The sequence below is a fragment of the Archocentrus centrarchus genome, chromosome 16 (assembly GCF_007364275.1).
Source record: "Archocentrus centrarchus isolate MPI-CPG fArcCen1 chromosome 16, fArcCen1, whole genome shotgun sequence".
In the NCBI taxonomy this organism is placed as follows: Eukaryota; Metazoa; Chordata; class Actinopteri; order Cichliformes; family Cichlidae; genus Archocentrus; species Archocentrus centrarchus.
This window is the reverse complement of record NC_044361.1, coordinates 11,289,061-11,306,956: the sequence shown is the minus strand read 5'-3', so window position 1 is coordinate 11,306,956 and position 17,896 is coordinate 11,289,061. Positions and strand designations below refer to the sequence as shown.

The 17,896-nt window shown below is 44.1% G+C and overlaps 1 protein-coding gene across 2 annotated transcripts in view; it reads left to right on the top strand.

The window, feature by feature from the left end:
• dop1a (DOP1 leucine zipper like protein A) overlaps positions 1-17,896 on the top strand; it is a 33,207-nt gene that overhangs the window by 14,230 nt on the left and 1,081 nt on the right. For both annotated transcript variants that reach the window (XM_030749735.1, XM_030749734.1), the window contains exons 14-36: positions 162-428; positions 4,895-5,420; positions 5,580-5,863; positions 5,941-6,093; positions 6,172-6,272; positions 6,397-6,662; positions 6,799-8,923; positions 9,157-9,268; positions 9,496-9,678; positions 10,847-10,972; positions 11,093-11,227; positions 11,552-11,607; positions 11,757-11,861; positions 11,995-12,061; positions 12,216-12,360; positions 12,777-12,856; positions 15,976-16,085; positions 16,275-16,424; positions 16,677-16,738; positions 16,929-17,081; positions 17,252-17,388; positions 17,491-17,546; positions 17,664-17,828. In XM_030749735.1, the coding sequence (XP_030605595.1) occupies positions 162-428; positions 4,895-5,420; positions 5,580-5,863; positions 5,941-6,093; positions 6,172-6,272; positions 6,397-6,662; positions 6,799-8,923; positions 9,157-9,268; positions 9,496-9,678; positions 10,847-10,972; positions 11,093-11,227; positions 11,552-11,607; positions 11,757-11,861; positions 11,995-12,061; positions 12,216-12,360; positions 12,777-12,856; positions 15,976-16,085; positions 16,275-16,424; positions 16,677-16,738; positions 16,929-17,081; positions 17,252-17,388; positions 17,491-17,546; positions 17,664-17,828 (5,564 nt within the window). The remainder of the gene's footprint in view (positions 1-161; positions 429-4,894; positions 5,421-5,579; positions 5,864-5,940; positions 6,094-6,171; positions 6,273-6,396; positions 6,663-6,798; positions 8,924-9,156; positions 9,269-9,495; positions 9,679-10,846; positions 10,973-11,092; positions 11,228-11,551; positions 11,608-11,756; positions 11,862-11,994; positions 12,062-12,215; positions 12,361-12,776; positions 12,857-15,975; positions 16,086-16,274; positions 16,425-16,676; positions 16,739-16,928; positions 17,082-17,251; positions 17,389-17,490; positions 17,547-17,663; positions 17,829-17,896) is intronic.

Below are 17,896 nucleotides of genomic sequence, written 5' to 3'. Positions count from 1 at the left end.
ACAAGCAAACTGTGTTCTGTTAACTATTTTGTAGAATTAAAGCCCAGTGTCAGCATATCTACCAGGCTTAATAACATTATACCATGTTGTCCATTTTCAAATGCACAGTAATTACACTTAGTTCCTCAACTCAGTTGTGTTTTTTTCTCGAACATTTTTAGGAGACATACATAGAAATCCAGACAGAGCATCTCCCTCAGCTGCTGTTGCGGATGGTGTCAGCGCTGACTTGTCACCTGCAGGCCCTGGGCCTCGGCGAGCTCACCCACTGCCTTCGCCTCTGCTCCAAGATCCTCAGCAAGGTGCAGCCTCCGCTGGTGTCTCCTCTGGCCCTGCCGTCAGGCCCTCAGGCTCAGGGCCTCTCCAGCTCTACTGGCAACCCATCAAACTCAGCAAGGGACAAAAAGAGAGACACGGAGGACAAACAGGTGATTAAAATGTCTCAAAATGTTTCAGGGGAGTAAAAGGGAATTGTTGTATTTGATCAGGGGAAGAAGATAATTGGATAGTGTTGGGGTTAATGACACTGTCCCACCGTTTTCATAATATTAACAAGATTAAGAGTTAGAAATGAAGCACTGAAAGAGAAGTCAGTGTTCTGCCAAGCTCTCACTTTGGTGATAATTTTGCTCTGTCTATGATCCTTTAAAAAACATAGACCCTGTTGCTGTTGTACACAGATCAAACCTTAATCTGACCCACTTCCCCTACAAGTTATTGCCCAGAAACTTATCAGTTTAGGCTCTGATGGTGTGTCCTGGTCCATGAACAGGGCCTCTTGGTGCCTTCTGCCAGCCTCCTGGCCTGTGCTGCATTTGGCTGGGTGGCCCTGCCATCCCACGCTCCCTCGACGCAAGGCATTTGAAGACTATTCAGAACAAATGCTACATTCGGCTGTTGAGGTCCTTCTGGTCCCTGTCCAACAACCTGGTTGTTTTAAGTGTTTGTAAGCCCAGTGAGCCATGATTAGAAGTTCAGTCAGTCAGTCCAGTGCCCAGAGCTGGAGAGAACCATGATGGTTTGAGAGAGACCCGTGAGGGCCATGAGAAAGGACAAGTAAAAAGACAGAAGATGGTTACCCAACAGCTGAGCCCAGCTCACTTTTTCCTCTGAGGAAGTAGAGGAGTAAACTAGCCCGAGATGCCTCTGGGGTGTGCCGTATCCAACAGAGTGGAAAACATCCTGCATATATCCACTGAATACTGTAATACCCCCACCTCCACTCCCACCCTGAGGGGCATATAGAGAACGTTCTACCAAACATGCCATCTGAGTCCAGGCTCCGGAATGTGCACGCTACCTCAATCAAAATATATCCCAGGAATCCCCGAGGCCCCCAAAGGCTGACCGGAATAAAGAAACAGAAGAACTTAAGTCTGTCAGTCTGTCTGCAGTAGGATGCTCCCTCAGGCCAGGCCCAGCAGCTGTGTACACAGCCTTATTACATAAAGACCAGTGTAGTCACAACCTGTATGTGTCTGCTGAGAGACCTCCACTATTTTAACTAATAGTTAAGTGCAGTGAATATTTACTAAACAAAGTGCACATTTCTGACTGAATAATTTATAAGAATGCTCTGAATGAATTATGGAAGAAGTTTGTAATTTTCTGTTACAGTTTCACTATATGAACGCTGCACTTCCTGGAAGTGTCTCCAGATTAAATTCTAGATGGAGGTTGAGTTAATGGCAGTGTTACGTAGCTGACAAACTAAGTTACTTCATTAAGTTGCAAATGACAAACAAATTCTGTGGCTTGCGGCCAACAATGCAGTGCATCAAAAAATGTTCTCATAAGATGTCCTGTTATTTTTCTGCAATGCCTGTTAAAGTCAGAGGGAATAAAATGGTATTAGATATAGATTTTAGATGGCGTTATTTCATTTGATTAGTGTTCAGGTTACATCTGATTTTCATGCTATTAGAGATCAAAGGGTCTGCCATGACAGTGTCCAGGACGGTGCTTCAAAACATCTTCACATCCATCATCCAACTCTACTCCTTCACATTCTCTCAGATTTACTAATAAGCCAGGGTAGCTGAGAACATTTGTGTGGGTATGCAGAGGCTTTAAACATTTGTATAACCAGTGTGTTCTCATCCATCCATCCATCTATTTATTTATCTGGATCTGTGTTGCTGGGGTAGGAGTCTAAGCAGAGATGCCCAGACCTCCCTCTCCTCAGCCACACCTCCAGGTCATTCAGGGGGACACTGAGATGTAATCTTGTCCTTAGTGCAGGGCCTTCTCCCAGTAGAACATACATGGAATACCTCACCTAGGTGCCCAGAAGGCATCCTGCTCAGAAGCCCTTACCCAGTGGTTCTCAAACTTCTCACAATCAGTAACACCTCAGAAAATATTTAGCTAGTCAAGTACCACCCTCATGACCGGTGTTGTGCCAGAAAGTGATCGGTATTTGCCAGAAAATAATTGCCTGTATTTAAACTGTTGCAAATGACTTGTTGACCTATAATCTGTTAAACACATGTCAAAAACATCTCTCACGAATTATATCAAGTCATTTTGAGTGAGAAACAACATTTCTGTCACAAGGTAGAACCTGCAATCACTTTATGGCAAAGTGACTTTTTTATATTTTTTATTTATCAGGGTAAAAACTGTCATTGACATTAAAAATGTCTTTTTCAAGAGAAATCTGGGCAACAGGGCAGCAGAAATCCAAACAAATACAACATTAAAGTTCTATAAAGTGGCCAAAAATGATTGGATTGATTATAATGTAGGCACAATAACAGAGTCATAAAGGTACTTGAAAAACAGGTAATTTCTTCATTTTATGTAATAGTCATTCATAAATCCTGTTGACTGCACTATTTTTTTTTTTTTACCAAGATAAGCAAAAATATTACACATAAAAGCTCATAAACATCAGAAATCACTTTATGGCAGACGATCACTTTTTGGCACATCACTGGCACCTCACAGCCAACATGTGGTTATTACAGTAATTTCACTCAGGCTGTTGCCCCCCCCTTATTTTTCTTCATTTGTCAAATTTTTCATTTGATGAATTCTTCACTCAGTTTTTACTTTTTGCTTTCTTTCTTGGTCAGATTTAGGCACTAAAAACTACTTTTCATTTGCCTAAACTCCTTTGTAAGGTTTTCTTTTTCCTCTCACCCCCTCAACTCACAGCAGATGGCCGTTTCTTCCCAAGTCTGGTTTCGGTTCTTCCTGTTAAAAGGCAGATCTTCCTCCCCAGCATCGTTGTTGGGAATTTATTTTATCACTTTGATATTGGTATTTACTGTTACTATTTTTATATCATTTATTAAAATATATTAGTCACACACTGGATTAATGAACACTGTATGCTTTAAATTAGTAGGATAAAGCTGAGGCCTGTTATATCTATTTCTTATTTATGCTTAAGGCCTTGGTGTGGGATTCAGGTACATCTTTGGTTCACATAACATTGTCACCTCATGTTGTATTTTATGCAACTTTTTGACAAGCGGGCCTCAAAAGTTGAGTTCTGCAGGCCCACCTGTGTTTGTGTAACATGAATTAGTGAGGGGGTAAACTTTAGCTAAGTGGGGATTGTCCAAGAGGTGTTTTCATAGCAGAGGTTTTAACTGGGAGAAGATCCATCATTATGACATCTGCCAGAGCTGTTGTAAACCGTTGGGTACTCTGGTGACGTGTGTTTCTTTAGTACACGTGGGACGAAAGTTAACAGAGCCCCAAAAGGTGATGGTTAGGGTTCAAGTTTCAGGGGGTTGAGACTTTATGTAAATTGAGAGGGTTAAAGGCAAGTGGGCAGTTACCATCTTAAAGATATAAATGATGTGCCCTCTTTGTCTCTCTCTTAGTCTTTGCTCTTCCTCTTCCTGTCCTCTTGCTCTGCTCTTCTTCTTCTCTTCCTGTCTCTGCATCCATCTGTCTCTTTGTTTCTCTCTTTTTTTTTCTTCTTTCTTCTCTCTGTCTCTCTCTCTCTCTGTCTCTGTCTCTCTGTCTCTCTCTCTCTGTATTCTAGTCTTAATTCTGTTACTGTCTGTGTATGGTTTTTGTCTGTGTTTTGTGTAACCAAGATGTCTAACAAACAGCCTGCACCAGAGCCTACTTATTCCCGCGATTTTTTCAAAACTTTGGTTTTAATTGAGTTTGAATTTTTGGCCAAAAGGAACATGAGGACCCCTAAAATCACGACCCAACATCATTAAATGCTTGCTCACAAGGGACAATCTGATTGTGGGGGGGTTCTCCCTCTGATATTGTGTGGTCTTTACCTTACAAATGCCTTGACATAACTATTGTTGTGAATTGGCACTGTATAAATAATCCATCGATCCATTTTCTACCCCTTATCCAGGACCAGGTCATGGGGGCAGCAGTCTAAGGAAAATAATACTCATTTGAAATGTTTCGGTTGGTTGGTTTGGGTTTAATCACACCCCTTCAAAACAGTAATCCTGTCACATGAGGGGTTAGGAGTGACAGTTTCCCCCCACCTTTGTCATAACCCTATGTCAGGGCACAGGTTCCAAAAAAACACCTTGCTCATAAAATAAATGCAAAAGGCTTCACAGAGTGGCACTGATTGATACCACAGGGAGGATAACGAGCTTGTCTGACCAGTACCCAGACTGTATGAATGATACTATTTCTGACACTGAAAGTTAGTAAATGGCACAATATTAGTTTTCATAATATGTATTTAAACATTCATGATAATTAAGTATATAATGTGTGTGGAATGCAGTCTTTGATTTACCTTTGCTAAAGTAAGCTTTTTTTTTTTTCTCTTGTGGGGAAAAAATAAAAGGTCATTCACAAAGTTTCAGAGGGCTTTTTAGAAAGTAACGCAGTTACAAATGCATAAAGTCTACACATTTGCTGATCTTTCTTCTTTCATCATTTTTCGTGATAGACTCTCCCGTCCACTCTTGAGGCACCAGGCAATGAGGAGGTCTTTGAGGAGGTGGAAAACACTCCCAGCTGCCGCTCCTCTGAAAGTGGCTTCACAGACTTTGTACAATACCAAGGAGATATCCCTGAAGAGACAGAGCACTCCCCTCATCCCCACCCCACAGTTAGAACAGGCCGTCGCTCCTCAGGCCCGTGTCATACCAAACCCCTGGACAAACCAGTCATGCAGTGCTGCCTGGAGCACTTCCAGCAGTTTCTCTCTCGTCTCATCACTTTATACATTATCCCAGGGCAGCTGGACAAAGTTGAAGGTCAAAGAGGTGAGTTGATGCACTCAGGGCCCCCAGTTTCAGAGTGCTCTCAACACAGTGATTGTGTGGACATATGTTCGGGCTCTGGGATGGTCCAGAAAGAGTGCGTTGCTGCCTTCACAGCTGCCTGCCAGCTCTTCCTAGAATGCTCCAGTTTCCCCGTCTACATTGCAGAGGGAAACCTCAAGTCCTCACCCACACAGGAGGAACAGTTTGGTAAGTGCAAAAACAGTCTGTGATAACAAATGCACTAATAGGTGATTACAATTGTAGATCATTAGAGAATCTGAATATTTGGAAACAAGAGCAAAGAAAGTTTGTGGACATGAGTGCATGCAAGTTAACATGTTTTCTTTCCCTCCTGCGTCCACACAGACAGTGAGCAGGTCCGGCTGCCGCTGTGGCTGCAGACACTGATGGATGCCTGTTGCCTGGCCAGTGACTTCAGCCTGCAAGGCGTAGCCATCTCCTTGCTTATGGACCTTGTGGGGCTTACCCAGTCGATTGCCATGGTGACTGCTGAAAGCGTGGCATCTGGCACCAGCTCCGAGTCCACCCAACCCATGAGCCCAAGCCAGGGTCGAGTGGCTGTAGTCATCAGGCCACCACTCACTCAGGGAATCCTAAAGCACATTGCTGACAAAACTGACTTCTTCAAGGTAGAGATCTGGTTTCTGACTATAGTGAAACTGTTTGGGCTTTTTACTTTTCTGACCCTGTTTAATCTTCTGCTCAGTCAGTGGCTCTGATTTTGTGGAACCAACTGAGTGAAGGAACACCTCAGCACCATCAGCGCAGTGTGGAACTCTTCTACCAGCTCCACAACCTTGTTCCTTCCTCCAGCATCTGTGAAGATGTCATCAGCCAGCAACTCATGCACAGGGACAAGGTCAGCATAGCGGGTACATTACCCGAGAGGCAAAAATCAGATAAACAAAATCCACGCTGAAGTACTTTTCTCTTTCAGCAAATTCGGCTGGAGACCCACGTTAAGTTCTCTGTGCTGTGGCATTTAACGCGAGATTTGAACATCACCAAGTCTTCTCCTTTTAGTCGCACATTTGACAGGTAGGAATTAATTTGTTGATCATATGGAAATTATGCTGATAAATCACTTTTTCTTCAATGCCTTTTCATTTTTCTTTTGTTTTTCTGTTGTCCTCTCCTTACCTCTTCTGTCTTTGTCCCTCAGATCTCTCTTCATCATGCTGGACAGCCTAAGTTATTGGGACCCATGTACCAGTGCAGTCGGTCGGGCTTGGCTGAATCAGGTCCTTCAAAGACATGACATTGCCCGGGTCCTCGAACCACTCCTCCTCCTCCTGCTCCATCCCAAGACCCACCGAGTCTCCATTCAGAGGGTACAGGCACAGCGCCATTTGGCCCAGGTCTTTCCTGAACCGCCTGAACGGGAGCCATCAGAACCCATTTACAACAGAGACTCTGGCTTCTCAGACAGTGAGCAGTAACCTTTACATAGATTTTTTTTTCTTTTATCTGTTTTGATGGTAGTCATTAGCGCTCTTTAAGAAAAGAACAGTGTTTTGGGTCTTTATGTAAATCTTTCTTTCATCTCTTTCTTGCTTTTCCTCAGACTTCAGTCAGGTCCAGGGTGAGAGGGTTGGACAAGAGGAGCTCCAAGGCTTGGTAGTGGGTGACATGGAGCCATTCTGCCTGACTGTAAACCCATTGAGTGACAGCCTGTCCATAATGAGCCTGAGCAGTGAGAACCTGCAGCTAGCTGGTGAATATCAGCCTGCTCACCAGCAGGGGGAGCCTCAGAGTTCAGAGTCCACTGGTTCTCATTCATCTACAGTGGAAAATGGCAGCTTTGAGGAACCAGAGGGAGTCAAAAGCACAATAAATGGTTCAGACCCACAGCCTGGATCCTCAGATGACCTCTCTGAGGATTCTATAGAAGAAGTTGTATCTTGTGTTATAAGTGAACTCATTGAGAGAGTTCTGCAGCTAATTGATGAGGGCACTCTCGAAGGGTCATCTCCACCTGAAAACTGGCCCCAAACGGACACTGACAGCACCTCCTCAGATACCTCCACTGGTACCCGCCTGGACTCTGGCTTTCCTCATGGTTCCATCCACCAAACTGTGCCGGAGATGTTAGCTGAAGGCACATTGGAGTTTCTCACTGTCACACCAGCTGATATGTTGGCAGACGGAAAGCACAAAGAGGGTATCACCCGCCATAGTTTATCGCCTTCCATCGTCACGTTGCCAGACAGCTCCGACCCAGCCACCCCGGATCACACCCTGCAGGTGGATGACCCTCAGGCCCGTAAACGTAGCCATAGCAGCATCCAGCTTAGCCTTAAAGGGAAAATCATGGAGAAGCTAGCGGACAAGTCTCCAGGGGCAAAGCCAAAGATCAAGAAGACTAAGAGAAAAGAGGAGGAGAGGCAGAAGAAGGCAGCAAATCAAGCTGACAAACTGCGCCCGCCCAGTATTTTCTTTGGTGACAGTCTAGATCTAGAGAACTGGTACAGCTGTGGGGAGGGTGAGGTGTCGGAGATAGAGAGCGACACTGGCTCGCCCAGCGGGGGCTCTGGAGTGACTGTTGGGGGTGTCAGTATTACAGGACGCAGATCATCCTCTGCCCCGCCTCGTTTTAACATCCACCCCCTCTACCAGCATGTCCTACTCTACCTCCAGCTGTATGACTCCTCCCGGGCCCTCCACGCCCTGTCAGCCATCGCAGCAATGCTGAGAGCTGCTCCCTCAGGGTTTGTAAGTGCCATCTCTACCACCAGCATCAACAACACATACACTCCACAGCTCTCTTTGCTCCAAAACCTCCTAGCCCGTCACCGGGTCTCTGTCATGGGCAAAGACTTTTACTGCCCCATTTCCCAGGACTCCCACTCCCATTCATTCCGCAGCGCCATGTACCTGGAGATCATCATCTCACTCTGTCTCTATTTTCTAAGAAGTTATTACTCTGCACATGTGCCTGCAGGCCCCCAGGACTTGGCAGGGAACCGGGCCATGCAGCTGACCAGTGTGGAGGTCTTAACTCTCCTTTTCAGCGAGCTAGCCAAAGTCACAGATGGCTCAGCTAAGGGCTTTGCTAGTTTTATAAGCGATGTCCTTTCTAAATGCAAAGTTCAGAAGGTGGTTCTCCACTGCCTGCTCTCTTCTATATTCAGTGCTCAGAAATGGCACGAGCAGCGAGTGGCAGGGGTCAACATGGCCACAGTGGAAGAAGGTCTCTCTGAGGACAGCATTATCAACCTGTCAGAGGACCAGATAGACAGCTGTAGCGCAGTCCAGTCCCAGTTGCTCAGGCTGCTGCAGAGTCTTGTTGTGCTTGAGCACAGGGTCCTTGTACCAGCTGATGAAGGAGCAGAACCTGTAGGCGGAGGGGCAGGAGGTGGAGGGACAGGAGGCAGCGCTGGAGCAGGGTTTGAGATCCTGGGTGGGGAGGTGGAGCATGTCAACCCTCAGCAGCCTATGACATCACTGCAGTACCTCCATGGACAGCCTATCACGGCACAGGGTATGTTCCTTTGTGCAGTGATCAGGGCCCTGCATCAGCACCATGCATGCAAGATGCATCCACAGTGGATAGGACTCATCACAGCCACCCTGCCCTACATGGGGAGAGTGCTAAGGAGGGTTGTGGCCTCAGTCACTCTGCAGCTGTGCAGGAATCTGGATAATCTTCTCCAGCAGTATCGCTATGAGACCGGGATCACCGAAACCAGGTATTAATGTCTGGATGAAACTTAACTTAACTACATAACAGACCAGCAGTACAGTGCAATAAAATGGTATAGCAATGGCTTGGTCACCAGATGGCACCCTTGACCATCAGATGTAGTGACTCAGTTGCAATTCATTCTTCCTTAAAATGTTCCAAATGTGTACATGTTTTTGGCTTTTTTGTTGAAAAATATTAATTGTCTTGTTTAAACTGCATATTCTTCCTGCTTTTTAGACCACAGTGGATGGCTCTCTGCATTCCTCCTGACCTGATTCTTACTTTGCTAGAGGGCGTGACAGCCATCATCCATTACTGCCTGCTGGATCCTACCTCCCAGTACCACCAGGTGAGGGCATCGTGCACCACATGATTGCAGCAGACTGCATTCTGATACTCCAGAGGACATTTACTGCCCTTTATATACACTTGTTTATATGAAGCAGTTCCTTGCTTATATTTTAGAATATGTGTGTTCTTACTGGATAATCTTGAAATATTAAATTTTTTTCTGTTTCATTGTGTAAAACTCAGTATACCAGTACTCAGTATCTTTTTATATATTCTGCTGTTCAGTTACAAGTGAGCGTCGATCAGAAGCACCTGGCTGAGGCTCGTTCAGGCATCCTGTCCATCCTCCACACCATCATGTCTTCTGTCACTCTCCTTTGGAGTGTCCTTCACCAGGCTGATAACTCTGACAAGCCAGCTGCTGCCTCTGCTGCTTCTACTTCCAACATTAACCTAGGCTCCACTAAGGTATATCAGCCAATATGTATGCATAGTTTTTCCATCAAAGATTCAATTCTGTATTTTAATGTGATTTAGCAAGTCTGACCTCAAGGTTAAACTGCTCAAATAACAAATACTAGTTGAAAAATGTTTTCCTGAATGAGGGGAGGGGCTTTTTATTGATTGTTTTTTTAAAAGAAGCACTTTTAAAGGTAAGCTTGTTTTCAGAGACAGACACAGAGGCCAGGTGTCGACAGGGAACTTGAATAATGGAGTTTAGCTTGGTCTGGTTCCCTTATAGTTGTCTGGCTGCTCATGAGTCGGCTCTGTTAATTCTTGGTTTATCCATTCAGCTCACATGTGAAAGAAGTGGAATTGTTACAGTGATCAGATTATTTAGAATTTGGGCTGTCGACAGATCTGGAGCAGGCACTATGAGTTAATGTGGTGATCTCTCCCAGTGATGTGATCCCGCTCTTAACAGTTGGGTTAATGCAAACAATGATTTTCCCCCGTAGGCATCAGCAAAGACAGTGAAAAACTGCAAGTTAGACCCCCCCAAAAGGCTAGATAACCTGCTAACCTAGCTTCATAACAAGCCACATGAAAGACAAGTGTGCAGTATACACAACAGAGTGGAAATTAGGCTCAGTGCTAACCTGAACTGTTGCTGCTTAGCTTTATAGCTCATAAAGCAACACTCAAACAGAATCTTATTACTGGTGCTCAAGGACTTGCAGTTCTCTGTTTTTCTACAAATACTTATTCACCCCTTGCAGATAGCATTTGATATTTTTACTGAGGTGAGTTGGAAATGTAATTTACACTGAGATATTGTGGTGAATCTTATCCTGCACTGAAAATAAGTTGTAACCATTATAGACCTTCTGTCCCTGAAGGATGAATAATTAAGGGCCAAATAACCTACCTAATCCAACTTAGTGCATTACAGATGGCAAGTGTACAGAGCAGTTTAAATGTTCTTTGACAGTTTATTTGTGGCACTTAATATGCTCATTGTGGAAAGTCACGTTTGATACAGATCTGAAAGTGACGTGTCTCAAGAAGTTTTAGGAAAGTAAACTGTTTGCAGCTGTCTCATGGAAAACGCAACACTCTGAGAGAGACACTGGATGCTATTTATGGGATGTTAATAATGATGGTATCGATGAATGTTTTTGCATTATTTCTGCAGAACCTCCGTCAGCAGATCCTGGAGCTGCTGGGTCCAATCTCCATGAATCATGGTGCTCATTTCATGGCAGCTATAGCCTATGTTTGGAATGAGAGGAAACAGGTTAAGACTCCAGTCCGAAATAAGGTATAAACAAAGTGTGGATGATTGTCTCGCATATTTTTCTCTCACCAGGAGTGCTTTCAGGAGAGACTCCAGGATGCTTCAGTTTGAATGCACTCTTGGAAATGATTGTATTTCTTTCAGGTGATTCCTGTGGCCAGTGAAGAGCAGCTGCTGCTGGTTGAGCTGGTTCGCTCTGTGAGCGCCATGCGTACTGAGACTGTCATGCACACGGTCAAAGAGGTCCTGAAACAGCCGCCTGCTATCGCCAAGGACAAGGTTGGTGTTTAAGTGTTGATTGCTCAAGTCACCTGGCTCTGTTTTTGCCTCAGTATGCATTAAAATGCTAAGACAGGAATGTGCTCATGAATATCGTATCTGTGATTATCATTTGTGCCAGTAAAAATAAAAAAGGCTGCAATATGTTTCAGTACCTGAAAGCTGTGTTGATTGCTGCTATGATTTCTGCTTCGGAGACATCACAGTTTGTTTTTGAGTGGAGTCCTTTTAATTTTAATCCTTTTTTTTTTTTTTTTTTTTTTTTTGTAGAAGAGCTTTAACAGTGACACATTTTACACTGACTGTTTTTTCACTGCTCTGCAGAAGCATCTGTCTTTAGAGGTCTGCATGCTGCAGTTCTTTTACGCCTATGTCCAGAGGTGAGTGCACTGCCTCCTCACATAATTATATATTTAGACTCCATATCTGTTGCTATTTAATACAACGAATACACTATTTATTTCTTTGTGTAGATAATTACAACCACTAACCACTCTGCATTTATGACTGTCGCGTCTTTCTGTCCTAGGATTCCTGTTTCCAGTTTAGTTGATAGCTGGCCGTCTCTGCTGGCACTGCTGAAGGACTCAGTACAATTGGGCCTGCCCGCTCCAGGACAGTTTCTCATACTCGGGTAGGTTTCTCTTCCTTAACTCTGCCTTCTCCTGAACATCTTCCTGTGGTCATCACACAAGATCAAATGTGTGAATCCACATTTTATCTTTTAACCTATTTAATACTTTTGTTCCTTTGATTTTCTTCTCTAGAGTTCTGAATGAGTTCATTTTGAAGAACCCTAATTTGGAGAGTAAGAAGGACCAGCGAGAGCTGCAGGTAGTTACTGTAGTGACCTTGACTCATGTCCAGATCTCGTTTTTATTATCGATAATAGTACGACAAGCGTATGCTCTACAGACATGGAGGATTATAACGATCAAATTAAACATGACAAGCTTACTTAGGGAATTAATATCATTTGTGTATTCAGGACGTGACCCATAAAGTGGTGGAGGCCATCGGGACGATTGCAGGCTCCTCTCTGGAGCAAACCACGTGGCTGAGGAGGAACCTGGAGGTGAAGCCTTCTCCTCAGATCGTTGTGGATGGAAGCAGCCTGGAAGCTGATGTAGAAGGTGCGCTGCTTGAACCTTATGATTGGACCTGAAAAGGCTGGTAGCTATCTTGCTTGATAGTCACACTAAACATGCCTGGCCCTGTCACCAACTGCAGAGTCTGCTTCTACCACAGATGTTTTAATACATGTCATGTTTACCTTTTCTTATTTTAAAATTTTAGATGAAGATCTTTTAGGTGATTCTGTGAAATCAGATGTAGCAGATTCATATATGGCGCTAATAACATTCCATTTTAATCTGGATGCTAGACACTAGAACTAAATGTAACTAAGGTCATGCAAAGCACTTAAAGACTTATGTTGACAGGAGCTAAGAGCTAAAAGCATGTGCGTTGTGAATAGTTTTTGGATGCTTCAGCATGGCTGTGTTATAATCTGTAGCTGCTGCTAACGTTTGGTATGTGTGTTTTGTAGATTTAATGCTCACAGTGATGGAGGCCTCCAGCTTCACTCCATCAGTGTACAGCGTTCACGCCCTCACACTGTTGGCCGAGGTAAAGCACCCGTGTGTCTGTGACTCCCTTCAACCCTTTTGCTCTGCTGTTGTTTCGCAGGCCATTGGTCAGTGGCTGCTGTGCCAGTTCTTTCCATTGTTCATCTTAATTACGTTTCAAGCTGCTCTCACTCATATTTACCAGCAATGTTTAGACCTTTTGCTATCAAGAACACCCCCACAGTCCACTAACAGTCTGCCTGAGCTTCTTAGAGCTGATTTACGACCACCTCCCAACTCTTTAGTCATTATTAGTGGACCAGTAAATCCATCTTCTTTAAGCGCTTTACTTTGGAGGAGGTGGATAATTGAAATCACTGGCCACCTTCTTGTGTTTTGGCTCTTTAGCTCAGAGTGGAGTTCATTACGCAGGTATAGGCCGTGCTTCATGGATGCAGGTTATAGATGAATGAGTTCATTTAAAGCAGGTTATCAAATATATCCTGCAGTTCAGTTTGTGCACCTGTTGCTTAGTGAGTAGAGTTGTGGCCATTTCTTATTTTTCACCCATTGAATTGTAGCTGAGGCACAAAAGGTAGGACAAAATGTGGAGTGTACCCATGACTTTTGTGTTACAGTTAAATTTGCAGTCAGCTCATCAGTAACATGTTTGATGTGTGACACTTTCTACTGAATGAAAGACATAAAGCAACCAAATAAATAAAGAGGGACTTGCATAGTCTTGAGTTTAGTACACTACTGTGTTTGAAACCTTAATATATAGAAAATAGTACATGAGAAACTGTTTCAAGGAGAATATCAGAGAACACAAGCACTGGAAGCTATGCCAGCATAAAAATCACACAGTGCAGTGCAGTGGTTGGATGGTGATCAAGGCAGCCAAAGATCCAACTTCAAGGACTTTTCAATATAAATTAGTGATGGGAATTCCGGCTCTTTTCAGAGAGCCGGCTCTTTAGGCTCGGCTCCCAAAGAAGAGCCGGTTCTTTCGGCTCCCAAATGGCTCCTTAGATTTTAATTTAAAAAAAAAAAAAAAAGTGTAAAATGAATTACTAATGTAAAAGCATACATTAGGCCTATATCGAACATTTCTTTATAAACTCAACATATAATAGAGTGCTCTAAATACAAATTATAAAACAAAAGACTGGAAATCAGAAAAAACAAGGGCGATATTAAATTTTAAATTTGCAGTCTTCACTCTGTCTATCAGATTAATCCTTTAACGCCAGGCGATCGCTGCTGAATCGCGGGTTTTTCTGACCTTACTAGCCGCGAACAGCTGACTAATGGGCTCGACACACGGTGAGCGACAAACGACAGCGACGAATGGGTCGCATCGCCACTGGGGTGAAACCGAACACACGGGACGCGATAGCGACGGCAGCTTTGCGAATCGCGCTCTTACGTCACTCGTCTCCAAGAAATGTGATTGGTTATGAAACTGGAGGGATTTAGACATTTTCAAAGCAGTCCGTGTCAGACACGGCAATAAAGATGAGGAGTCTGAAGATTTTATTGGAACTGACAGAAATCTTGCTGTTAAGTCTCCTCTACAAAAGAAAAAGACAACCTCGCGTTCATCCTATATTAGCACAAAAGTCCTCTCTATCCGTCTGTTTAACGTTAGTCTTGCACCAACACGTTCTCATATGGCTGCCTTTTATGTTTAACTCGATAATCACTGCGTGAAGTGTCATATAATATAGGAAAGTCAAACACAGCTAAAACGATGCTTTCCTTCCTGCTGAAAGTGGTTGCAGACTGCAGTGTGTAGCATACTCTTCGCTCATTGGTCAGTCAATGAAACTCTTGCTGATTGGTTTAGTGCCACGCGACAGCGACAAAAGTAGAACATTTTCCAACTTTGTTGTGTCGCGTCGCCTGGTCGCGTGTGCACGTCTACGTGTACGAGCTCGAAATTTCACATGCACGAATGTCGCCGGTCGCTTAGCTGGAGGAGGGCAAGCGATTGTCGCCTCATCGCACAAGCTCCATAGGAAATGAATGGAGAGCGAGCGACGTCGCTCCCCGTGTGTCGAGCCCCTAAGACATAGCGTCTCAGTTGGTCAAAGGAACTTGAGCAGCTGGCTTTTCACCTTAACTCCGCGACCATTCCTGCTATCGAAAAAATTCAAACGGTTCCTGAAAGCTCATAAATTACACTTCATTTTGGTATTATGGTATTTGTGACCGGAAGTCCGCAAACGCCGGCACTTTTGAAGTACGCTGTGTCTCATTCGACATGTTTGGAGGTATAAGGTTAAAATGTGTCCAGTCTTTGCTACGCTCTCCATCACTCATTTTCCTCATCGTTCCCGCGTGTAGCGTGTATGTAACGCGCAACTTCCTCTGCCTCTTTCCTGTCTCCGAGTGCATTTTGCAGGAGCCCCTCCCTCTCTGGTGTTTGTTTACTCACTGCGCAGTGTGTCCATGGACCCTCCCCTCCCGCTCAGTGTAGACGCTCATTTGCTACCAATCATCTTAACCAATCACGTGCGGCTTCCACAAAAAAAAAGGAAACGAACAAAAGAAAAAAGAAACGGCTCACTATCGGCAGCCGGCTCCCGTCATTCACTTCAAAGAGCCGGCTCTTAGAGCCGGATCGTTCGCGACCGACCCATCACTAATATAAATGCCTCCACAAATCATTTCACTTTGGTGTAATGTGCTTTTTACAGTTCTTCTAGAAGCAAATCTCGCCAATCAGCATCCATCTTGAAATGCCTCAAGGACTTATTTGGGCACTTATTTTAAAGCTTTTATCAAATTAACTTTTACTTCAGTACTCACCAGAACATTGAAATTGCATGCATATAAAAAATATTTAAAGTTGGCTGACTTGGCCATGTCCCTCTCATATAGTATTGCTCATCCATCTCAAACAAGGTTGGATTACATGTTAAAGAGTGATGTGAGCACACCAAGAATTTCATCTAAAATCATGAAACTCTTCTTTATGTACACAAAGTATGTTGGGCTGTGGTGTACATATTGAGTATAATAGTGCAGAGTTTGGGATTACCCAGGAAGTAGGTCGTGAGGCCTACTAGTCTATTGAGGCTGCATCCTGTTTTTGAAGAATGTCACTCGGTGTTGCCACATTTACTGAAATTTTCTGATGCAAGTGATATGATGAATACTGGATTTATCTGCCAGGTGCTGGCTCATCTGTTGGACATGGTGTTCTACAGTGATGAGAAGGAGAAGGTCATTCCACTGCTGGTTAATATCATGCACTACGTAGTTCCCTACCTCCGCAACCACAGGTGTGGATGAACGTCTTTGTATTCTGCGCTGCTTTGTTGTCATTGAGAAATTACACTGTGTAAACTTTGTTTTTCCAGAACTTTTTTATTTTAGAAATTCTAATCAGTAAAAAAGTGCATTGAATTGCCTAGTGTGAGAGTGATTGTATGCATGCGTCACATGAATGTTTCCTGATTTTTCTCTGGCAGTGCTCACAACGCCCCCAGCTACCGGGCTTGTATCCAACTGTTGAGTAGTCTAAGTGGGTATCAGTACACCCGGCGTGCCTGGAAGAAGGAGGCCTTCGACCTCTTCATGGACCACACCTTCTTCCAGATGGACTCTTCCTGCGTCAGCCAGTGAGTAGGAGAGGAAACTGTGTGCAGATGAAGACTTTTACAGCTGTAACCCAAATGATTACAGTAAGAGGGGAAAAAAAGCACTTAAGATCCTCACAACTGAAAAAAAGAGAGAAAATCTGTAAGAATTTTTAAGAAATTGAAGACGCTTCAGGTAGAGATTTTAAAATAAAAGCATGAAAATGTTTTAATTTCACCTGTTGGCACATATAGGAGGGCTGGGCTTGTAAAAATTATTTTCTCATTTTGCAGCTGGAGAGCGATCATTGACCACTTGATGACTCATGACAAGACCACATTCAGAGACCTCATGAGTAAGCTTCATGTTTTCCCTATTAGAGTTTGGAGATATATCACTTCTGGCTGCAGTCATGGACCATTTATCAGATCATTTTGCCCTCACTGACAGCTGAAAAAATGCTAATGTGTTATAGCTATTAAAAGCTAAAAGACTGTGGCAGGTGAAGTAATAACTCTGTGTGTCTGTGTGTGTTTTCCTGTCAGCCCGGGTGGCCGTAGCTCAGAGCAGCTCTCTGAGTTTGTTCACCAACAGAGACGCTGAGCTGGAGCAGAGGGCCATGCTGCTTAAACGTCTGGCCTTCACCATCTACAGCAGTGAAGTGGACCAGTATCAGAAATATCTGCCTGACATCCAAGGTAGAATCACAGAGATGGCACCTGTGCTTTAGGAGACCTTTTATAAATATTTTGGAGCCTCTGCTTGGTTGCTGAGAACAAATTCTGATGTTCTTTAATGCTGTCTGTAACCTGAAAGCCCTGCTGACAGGGGAAGTTATTCGCTGTTTTGTTTTACTGTGTGTCCTCAGAGCGTCTTGTGGAGAGCCTGCGTCTGCCTCAGGTGCCCATCCTTCATGCTCAGGTGTTCCTGTTCTTCAGAGTGCTGCTGCTGCGCATGTCACCTCAACACCTCACCTCTCTGTGGCCCACCATGATCACTGAGCTGGTGAGCACTATACACTACATAAATTCTATTACCTGATGCACCTTTGCTTGTGTTTCACCCAAAAAAGCCCACTCACACGGTCATATGCCTGTTTCTCTGCAGGTTCAGGTGTTTCTGCTGATGGAGCAGGAGCTAACAGCAGATGAGGACATATCCAGGTACATAATGTGTTGTTATTGCAAATTGGGCTTCAGTGGAAAAAAAATATAAGCAACATGATGATGATCCTTTCCAGTCTTCCTTTTTTATAATTTATTCTCCCTGTTCACCTGTAGGACGTCCGGGCCGTCTGTGGCTGGGCTGGAGACCACCTATTCTGGCGGGAATGGCTTCTCCACCTCCTACAACAGCCAGCGCTGGCTCAACCTCTATCTCTCTGCCTGCAAGCTCCTGGATCTGGCCTTGGCACTGCCTCCTGAGAGCCTGCCTCAGTTTCAGATGTCAGTACAGACAGTAGGCTTTTGCATGTGATGGGTTCATCAGAGAATCAATAAGACATAATTTGTTA